This window comes from Meles meles, chromosome 21 (genome assembly GCF_922984935.1).
Source record: "Meles meles chromosome 21, mMelMel3.1 paternal haplotype, whole genome shotgun sequence".
Lineage (NCBI taxonomy): Eukaryota > Metazoa > Chordata > Mammalia > Carnivora > Mustelidae > Meles > Meles meles.
Window position 1 is genome coordinate 7146869 of NC_060086.1, and position 8922 is coordinate 7155790.

At 51.3% G+C, this 8922-nt stretch overlaps 1 protein-coding gene across 1 annotated transcript in view; it reads right to left on the reverse strand.

The window, feature by feature from the left end:
- The window catches only part of FKBP6 (FKBP prolyl isomerase family member 6 (inactive)), a 40907-nt gene extending 38211 nt beyond the window's left edge, over positions 1-2696 (reverse strand). The window contains exons 1-4 of the mRNA XM_045994144.1: positions 2640-2696; positions 2431-2548; positions 1715-1804; positions 559-761 (exon numbers count right to left, since the gene is read on the reverse strand). Of these exons, the coding sequence (XP_045850100.1) occupies positions 559-761; positions 1715-1804; positions 2431-2548; positions 2640-2696 (468 nt within the window). The remainder of the gene's footprint in view (positions 1-558; positions 762-1714; positions 1805-2430; positions 2549-2639) is intronic.
- Between the last annotated feature and the right edge of the window lie 6226 nt (positions 2697-8922).

The window sequence follows — 8922 nt, forward strand, 5'->3', positions numbered from 1 at the left end:
AAAAAGTCTGGTCCTTTAGTCCTCCCAGAGATGCTCCCGAATTAGAAACTGACGGAACTCGCCAAGCATGGAAAGCAGGTCTCACAACAACCATTTATCCAATGGGTTTAGCAAGGCTTTGCCTGCCCGAGGCCCTGCTGGTCTTCCTGGCCACAGAGCTGTACCCTGGGTACGTGTCAATCACCCACAGAGCCTCTTTTCAAACACCATGTCCTGGCCTTGTCCCTGCCTGAAGATTCGCAATCAGTACACCCCAGGTGGGCCTCAACAAATGGTCACGGTCCTACGGGGAGCACTGGGCAAAGGGTGACTAAAAGATCACCTCAAACTGCTGGTCCAGAACAAATCCAAGGCTGGGCCTCGGCTTGGAACGTCTGCCCATACACAATCGCCATTGCTAAGGCGGACATGTACCGGAAAGTAGGGGAACCCTCCCCCCACCGCCACCACCACACACGGGGTGGAACGCGGGGCAGAGCATCACCATCACGGAAGGGTTTTACCAAAACCAAACCCACTCTCTCTGTAAAGTATGGGCACCCATGCTCCAGAACTTACAGCTGAAAGGGCACAGAACTTGTCTGACTCTGCAGAGTCCAGGAAGTCAAGCAGCTCGATCTCAAACAGGACAGTGGTGTTTGGGGGGATCAAGGGAGGGCAGCCCAGCGTTCCATAGGCATAGGTTGGTTTGAACAGAAACCTGGCCAGCTCCCCTTTTCGCATACTCAGAAGGCCCAACTCCATGCCCCAGAGTGTAATATCTGAAAGGAGAGACAAAGAGTTTGAAGTTCACCCAGCATCCTCATTAACTGTTATCAATTTCTTCCCCCTTGAAGTCCAAATCTTCCCACATCATACTCCAAGACTTCCACACTATGGTCCCGATCACTTCTCAGTTTCTTTCCCACTCCCACCACCGCCCCAAACTCCGACTTCTCTGGGCTCTCCAACAGTCTGGCCTCTCCACCACTGTTCTCCCAGTTCCTTCTTCCTGCAAGGAAGTTCCTGCTTCCTCACCCCAGGCCCAGCTTCCATCCTGATTGAACTCTTACTCAAACTCCAAGGCTCACTTTAAATGCCCCCTCCTCCACAAAGCCTTCCATGATCTTCGCAGGCGGAATCAATTGTGCCTTCCTTAAGCACTCCCACAACACTACTTAAACCTCCCCAGATTTCACCTGATTCTGTTACCGTGCTCTAACTTCACCACCACACTAGCGGAGATGTTCTCATCGTCTGAGTACATCTTCTCTTTTCACCATACGTTATGAATACTAAGTCCCCCATAAACGTTGTTAACAAATAAACATACCCCTTAATTCTCAGGATGCAGAGGTGAACTTGCCAGGTAAATCATCTCCCGAATATCTAGACCTCAACAGGAAAGGTGTAGGAGAACGGGGCTGGTTTAGCAAAACCCGGCCTCCAAAAAACCAACTCAAAGACTCCATGCTCTGAAGAGCTTCCCCAAAAGAATCCCTGCTTTTTGGGGCACCTGGATGGCTCAGTGGGTTAAAGCCTCTGCCTTCCGCTCAGGTCATGATCCCAGGGTCCTGAGATCTAGAGCCCCGCATAGGGCTCTCTGCTCAGCGGGGAGCCTGCTTCCTTTTCTCTCCCTCTGCCTACTTGTGATCTGTATCTTTGTGTTTCAAATAAATAAATAAAATCTTTAAAAAAAAAATCCCTGCTTTTCCAGCTGCTCATCTCAACTTACCCTCTCCAAGTTTCATCAACCGAGGAGTTTTCCTAAAGCAATTAGAATCAAAAGGCTTGTCCATATGCTCTAGATATCCAGAATATTTCACTAGAACAGAAAAAACAATACAAGCAAAACAAACCAAGAATGCACAACTCTATGTCCACACACAGTTACAAAAAACAAAAAAAAAACCCAAAAAACTGGGACGCCTGGGTGGCTCAGTTGGTTGGACGACTGCATTCGGCTCAGGTCATGATCCCGGAATTCCCGGATCGAGTCCCGCATCGGGCTCCCAGCTCCGTGGGGAGTCTGCTTCTCCCTCTGACCTTCTCCTCGCTCATGCTCTCTCTCACTGTCTCTCTCAAATAAATAAATAAAATCTTAAAAAAAAAAACAAAACAAAAACCAAAAAACCGATGGGATTCAACGCGTTCAAACCGTCTCTCGCCCTGATAGGAAAAATGTGCTCAACTTCCGACGCCTGCCCTTTAGCTGTTTCAAGATCCTGGCCGGTGAGCCTCAATGTCCCTTGTTCATAGTGGCCTCACGCAAACGGGAGAGGGCTTCCCTCGCTTTCCTTTAAGAACGCGAATTTTACCAAACAAGTGGGTTCTACCTTTTTTTTTTTTCTTTTTTTAAACATAACCTTCCCTGCCCACCTCCCAAGGTCAGGTGCAGAACACGCTTGAGGACTGATACTTTCGCGTCGCCAGCGGGGAGGCAGAGGGTACCTAGCACGGAAGCATCGGGGGTCACCAGCTCTCCGGCACCCTCTCGGATGACGTCCTTCAGCACGCCCCGGTCCCCGGAAATGTCCAGCATCCTCCGACTTAATCTCTGGTACGGAGACTTGGGGGAGAGACACGAACCCTCAGAGCCCCCGCTGGCACCCCGACCCCGGCACCCCACGTCCGTGACTGCGCAGCGCGAGGTCTCTCACCTGGTCAGATGCCTGGTCCCCTTGCAGGACTCCAGGGTTCCGCGTGCTCCCCCCCATCGTCACGTGGCCAGCGGAGGGCGCGAGCCCTCAACTCCCTCGCCCTCCCCCTTGCCGTGGCCCAGCCACCCCTTTATACCGGCCCGTCTCACGAGGATGGCTTTGTGCCAACAGTCACCAACGGCCGTAGGGCCTAGAGAGGCGCGTCTGAGCACACGGCGGGGACTCACCCGCGCATGACGGGGCACGTGACCAGATGTACGACAGGACGCTCGGTGATAGGGCACGTGACCCGGAAGCACGGAGCTTGATGGGGGCACGTGGTGGGAACGCGGGGAGCGTGAAAGAGCTTATGAAAGTGTCACGCAGGCCATGATGGGGCACGGCATGGGGACCTGCTGTGTGAGATGGAGCACGTGGCGGGGGCGCAGTGAGCTGATGGCGCACACGAAGGGGACTTCCGCTTGGGGGAGGGGTGTGGCCGGCACGTGGCGGGGGAACGCAGAGCTTAGCGGGGCACGTGATAGGGACGCACGGAGCGTGGGGGCGGGCGCGGAGCATGATGGGAGACGCTGCGGCGACGCTGGGGCGTGATGGGCCTTGTGGCGGGGCGTGCTGGGCTCCTCGCTGGAGACGCGTGGTTCGTGAGGCGGTCGGTGGAGGGGCCGGCCTGAGGCGCGGTGCGGAACGGGAAGGGTTGGCCTGTGGCAAGATGGGGCTCGTGGGCGGGGATGCGGGAAATGAGAAGGGGCGCGGGGCTGGGAGGCGCAGAGTGACAAGGCGCGTGACGGGGCGGGAGAGCGTGAAGGGGCGCGGCACCGGGAAAGTTGTGCGAGGGGGAGCCCCTGGCCGGGACCTGTGGGATGGCGCGAGGCATGGGCCACCTGGGTCGCCTGGTGGGGGTGGGGGCGCACCGGGCACAGGGGCTTCCGGGGCCCCTGACGGGAGCACGCTGGGGAGGACAAGGTTCCGGAAACGGTCTGCTGCCGGAAGCCGTCGGGCCCACGGAAGAGGGTTATCTCCCCGTTTTCCACTTTTCCTGTCTTCATTTGGGCGCAGACAGGTCTTTATTTATTTTTTTAAAAATTTTATTTATTTATTTGATAGACAGAGATCACAAGCAGGCAGAGAGGCAGGCAGAGAGAGGAGGAAGCAGGCTCCCTGCGGAGCAGAGAGCCCGATGTGGGGCTCGATCCCAGGACCCTGGGACCATGACCCGAGCTGTTGGCAGAGGCTTTAACCCACTGAGCCACCCAGGCACCCCCAGACAGGTCTTTAAAGGCCAAAAGCCAGGGGCACCTGGGTGGCTCAGGTCATGATCCCGGGGTCCGCATCCTGCTCCTTGCTGGGCAGGAAGCCTGCTTCTCCCTCTCCCACTCCCCCTGCTTGCGTTCCCTCTCTTGCTTCTGTGTCTCTCGGGCAAATAAATGAATACAATTTAAAAAAAAAAAGTCGGAAATGCCCAGTTCATGAGAAGACAAGGTGATATTCCTCTCATTTCCTGTCGTACGTCCACAAATCCGGACTTGTTCCCTGGGTGTTACAGGATTGCAGGGTTCTTGTCTCACGGAGGGGAAGAACGAATCTCGTGGATACCAAAGGGTTGAAGTGAAGCGGAAGTGTGTTTTTTAGTGGTTTATCTTTTAAAAGACTCTATTTACTTAGAACCTATTTATTTCTTTATTGTTATTTTTGTTTTTAAAGATTTTATTTATTTATTTGACAGAGATCACAAGTAGGCAGAGAGGCAGGCAGACACAGAGGAGGAAGCAGGCTCCCCACTGAGCAGAGAGCCCAATGCCGGGCTGATCCCGGGACCCTGGGACCATGACCCGAGCTGAGGGCAGAGGCTTAACCCACTGAGCCACCCAGGCGCCCCTGAGTGTGGACTCTTGATAACACCCTGAATGACTTACTTGTTTGAGGTCTGGTCATTTTCTAGGGTTACCCTATAGGCACCAAAGAAAAATACTCCCTAACATTTAGGGCCGGGTGGTCTGTTTCCTTATCTCTTGTTCACTCAGGCTCAGCACTTCTGCCTGCCAGGAACAGTTTGAAAGCCCAGCCAGGGGCTCCCTATGTCTCTGGGTCTACCTTAACCCTTTCCTTATTCATGGGGGTGCAAAGCAAGGATGACCCCGCCCCCACCCCCTCCAACTTGTTCCCTGGGCTCCTTCTTCACTTGCCTGCTCCAGGATTGAGAGGTCGCCTCTCTCTCCTGCTCTAGTCTTGCCCTGATTACTAGGTTGTTTCTTCAGCTTAGATGTGTCCTAAAACGTCCCACCGTAAATAAGCCCCCTTTGTCCTATGTCTCAAAGGTGGCCCCGTTTCCTGCTCTTCATGGAAAAACGTTTCACAAGAGTGGCCCCGAAGGCTTTCTCAACCATTGTATGTCCATCATTCATGTTCTCTGTAACCCACTTCAGTACCACTTGTCCCTACGCCGTGTCACCAACACTGCACCGAATGCCATCATGGGTAAGACGCCTCTTTATCCACAGATTACTGGACTCTTGTCAGCGTTTGGTGACGCTGATCTCTCCTGGAACGCTTTTTTCTTTTCTGTATTAGTTTCCTGTCATCGTCACAATCGATTACCAGAAAACTAGCTGTATAGAGCGATAGGTATTTATGATCTTACCTATTTATCACCAGTTCTGTAGGTGAGAAGTCCGACAAGAGTCTCACTGGACTCAAATCAAGACCTCAACCTGAAGAGGGGTTCCGCGGGAAGAGCTTGAAGCCCATCCATGGTAATAAATCCAGATTTAGAGCTCTACACTTGAGGTCCCCACATCCTTGGCGGTTATCAGCCAGGGGCCACATTTAGCTCCTAGAGGCCCGTTCTCCAGCCCTTGCCCCTGGGCTCCCTGCAGGTCCATTAGCAGCAGCATGCCGACCCTTCTCATGCTCTGAATCCTCTTAGCGACTCGTCATGCCTTCCTGACTCTCGCCCAGGAAAGTTCTCTACTGGGTTTTTTTTTTTTTAATTTTTATTTAAAAAACATGTCTTTATTTTTAGAGAAATATGGGGAGGGGCAGAGGGAGAGTGAGAATCCACCAGCCACTCCCCACTGAGCACGGAACCCAGTGCAGGGCTCAATCTCAGGACCCTGAGACTATGACCTGAGCTGAAATCAGAAGTCGGGCCCTTAACCAACTGAGCCATCCAGTTCCCTGCTAGTCAGGAGTCCCAAAAGTTTCCTCCTGTTAAGGGGTCATATGGATCTGCTTCCTGGTGACTGTATACTCCTACCTTACCAGCTGTATCTTTTCAATTGTGCTCTTTTTCCTGATCTCCCTACCCAGTAGCTACCTCGGGCTCTGTTCTCGGAAGCTTGCCCTTCTGTTCTTAACCCCAGAGAGATCCTAGCCATTCCCCCAAGTTTAAGTGTGTGACATACTGACACAGGTAGCATAGAGCGGCCCAGCCTAGAGCCTCCCCCGAGCGCCAGAGCCCAGGCTCCTGTGCCCAGTTGCCTTTCTCAGTGGTTCTTAAAGTGTAGTTCCCAGACAGCACCAGGGTTGTCAGGAAACTTGTTAAAAATGCAAATTTTTTTTTTTTTAAAGATTTTATTTATTTATTTGACAGAGAGAGAGATCACAAGTAGGCAGAGAGGCAGGCAGAGAGAGAGGAGGAAGGCTCCCCGCGGAGCAGAGACCCCGATGCGGGGCTCGATCCCAGGACCCTGAAATCATGACCTGAGCCGAAGGCAGCGGCTTAATCCACTGAGCCACCCAGGCGCCCCAAAAATGCAAATTCTTGAGCCCACCACTGTGCTCCTGAGTCAGGAACTCGGGCCAGAAGTCAGAAGCTTGTGTTTTCACAAGCACTCCAGGTGATTCTGCTTGCTGAGATCTTCAGACCAGGGATCGTCAGTTGCTCCACCGGGATGTCCTCCGGTGGCTGGCTCTAGATTTTCCCACCTGTTTCACCTTGATTGAAATTTTATGTATCAGGCTTCATTATCTACCCACCCAGGTGCTAAAGCTACTGTGTCTCTACGCAGTGGCCAGAGTGGGGGGTTAAAAATACAAGTCAGATGATATTTCCTTGCTTTAGAGTCCTCCAGTGGCTCCCACTGCCCTTGATATTTATTACTATTATTATATTCTTATTATTTTAATTTAAGTAGGCTTCATGCTGGGCCTCAACACAGGGCTCAAATTCATGACCCTGAGATCAAGGCCTGACCTGAGATGGAGGGTCAGTTACCTGACTGAGCCGCCCAGGTCCCCCTGCCCTTGAAATTAAATCTAAACCTTCCCTCTCCTCTACGGGGCCCTCTTTGGCCACTCCGCTGACCTCCTCTCCTGGCGTTCCCTCTCACTGTGGTCCAGCTACTCAGGTCTTGTCTCTAGGGTAGCTTATGCCTACGGAACTCTTTCTAGCCTCGGAGGCTTTGCATCTGCTGCCCAGTGCCTGGTCTGTCCTCCTGTAGTCTTCTCAGTAGCTGGCATCTTTGAACCCTTCAGGCCTCAGCTCAACCATCCATCCTCAAAGACACTGCCTGCCCCTTTCTAAGTGTCTCTCAACCCATTACCTTCTGCCCTTTGTGTTCACTGCACTGTTTCCTTCCTGCCTAGCATCTGATACTATGATGTTGTCTTTTTTTTTTTTTTACTATGATGTTGTCTTATCTGTGATCCTATTCCACTCTTACTACCATAATATTACAGATTCCGAAAGGACAGAAACCTCATTGGTCTTGTTCTCTGACGTCTCCCTAGTGCTCAGCTTGGTGCTTGGTACATAATAGGTGCTCAATAAATATCTGTTAAATTAATAAATCAGCTTTCTACATGCCTGTGCCGGATCTTGGACTTGCTTGTCATGGACTAGAGACTGCCCCCGCGGGCAGACAGGAATGCTTAGGCCTGTGGGGGTTGTTCCTGCAGGTCTAGAGCTCTTCTTCCTTCCTTCCTTTTTATTCATCTAAACTGTTTGGTTTTTTTTTTAAGATTTCATATTTTATTCATTTAAGAGAAAAAGAGAGCTTGCGCGCAAGTGATATGGGCAGAGGGGCACATGTAGAGGAAGAAGTAGGCCCCACCCCTGGGTGCGACATGGGGCTCAATCCCAAGTCCTCGTGATCATGACCTGAGTTGAAGACGCTTAAAGACAACTGAGCCACCCATGTGTTCCTCTTTCTTTCTTTCTTTTTTTTTTTAAAGATTTTATTCATTCATCTGACAGAGATCACAAGTTGGGATAGAGGCAGGTAGATAGGGGGAAGCAGGCTCCCTGCCGAGCAGAGAGCCAGATGCAGAGCTCAATCTCAGGACCCCGGAGACCACGACCCGAGCTGAAGGCAGAGGCTCAACCTACTGAGCCACCCGGGCGCCCCACTTTCTTTTGAAAGATTGATTTATTGAGATGTTTGGGTGGCTTCGTTGGTTAAGTGTCTTCCTTCATCAGGTCATGATCCCAGGGTCCAGAGACTGAGTCCTGCACTGGGCTTCTTTCTCAGGGGGGAGCCTGCTTCTCCCTCTGCCTGCCATTCCCCTTGCTTGTGCACGCGCTCTCTCTCTGACAAATAAAATCTTTAAAAAAAAATAAAAACAAGATTGATTTACTTTTAGAGCGAGCATACAAGTGTGGGGAGGGGCAGAGGGGGACAATCCCCAGGCAGACTCCCTGCTGAATGTGAGCCGACGTAGGGCTTGATCCCAGGACCCATGAGATCATGATCTGACCCAGAACTAAGAGTCAGAGGCTTAACCGAATGAGCCATGTAGGCACCCTTAGGGCTCTTGTTTCTTTTTCTTTTTTTTTTTTTCTTAAGATTTTATTTATTTATTTGTTTATTTGTCAGAGAGAGAGAATATGCAGGCAGGGGGAGCAGCAGGCAGAGGGAGAGGTTGGTTCCCTGCTTGTAAAGGAGTCCTATGTGGGATTCGATCCCAGGACTCTGGGATCATGACCTTAGCCGAAGGCAGGGGCTTTAATTGAGTGAACCACCCAGGCATCCCAGAGCTCTTGTTTCTTAATGCTCCGAGAGACCCACTCCCACATTTTTTCCCCAATCAATAATTTTACCACACTCCCGTGCTTTGCATAGTATGTTAAGGCTATAATATTTACTGATTATTTAAAGAAATGGCATCGAATTTCTAAATCTTTGATAGACTTTATACAAAAAGTTGGTAATTCAGTAATAGTGAGTAAAGGAAGTGAGTAAAGGAAGCACATACTGGGTAATTCTGTTTATTTGAAATTCAAAACCAGGCTACGCTAGTCTGTGATGGTAAGAATCAGGTTAGTGGCTATCCTTGTTAGGGGGTT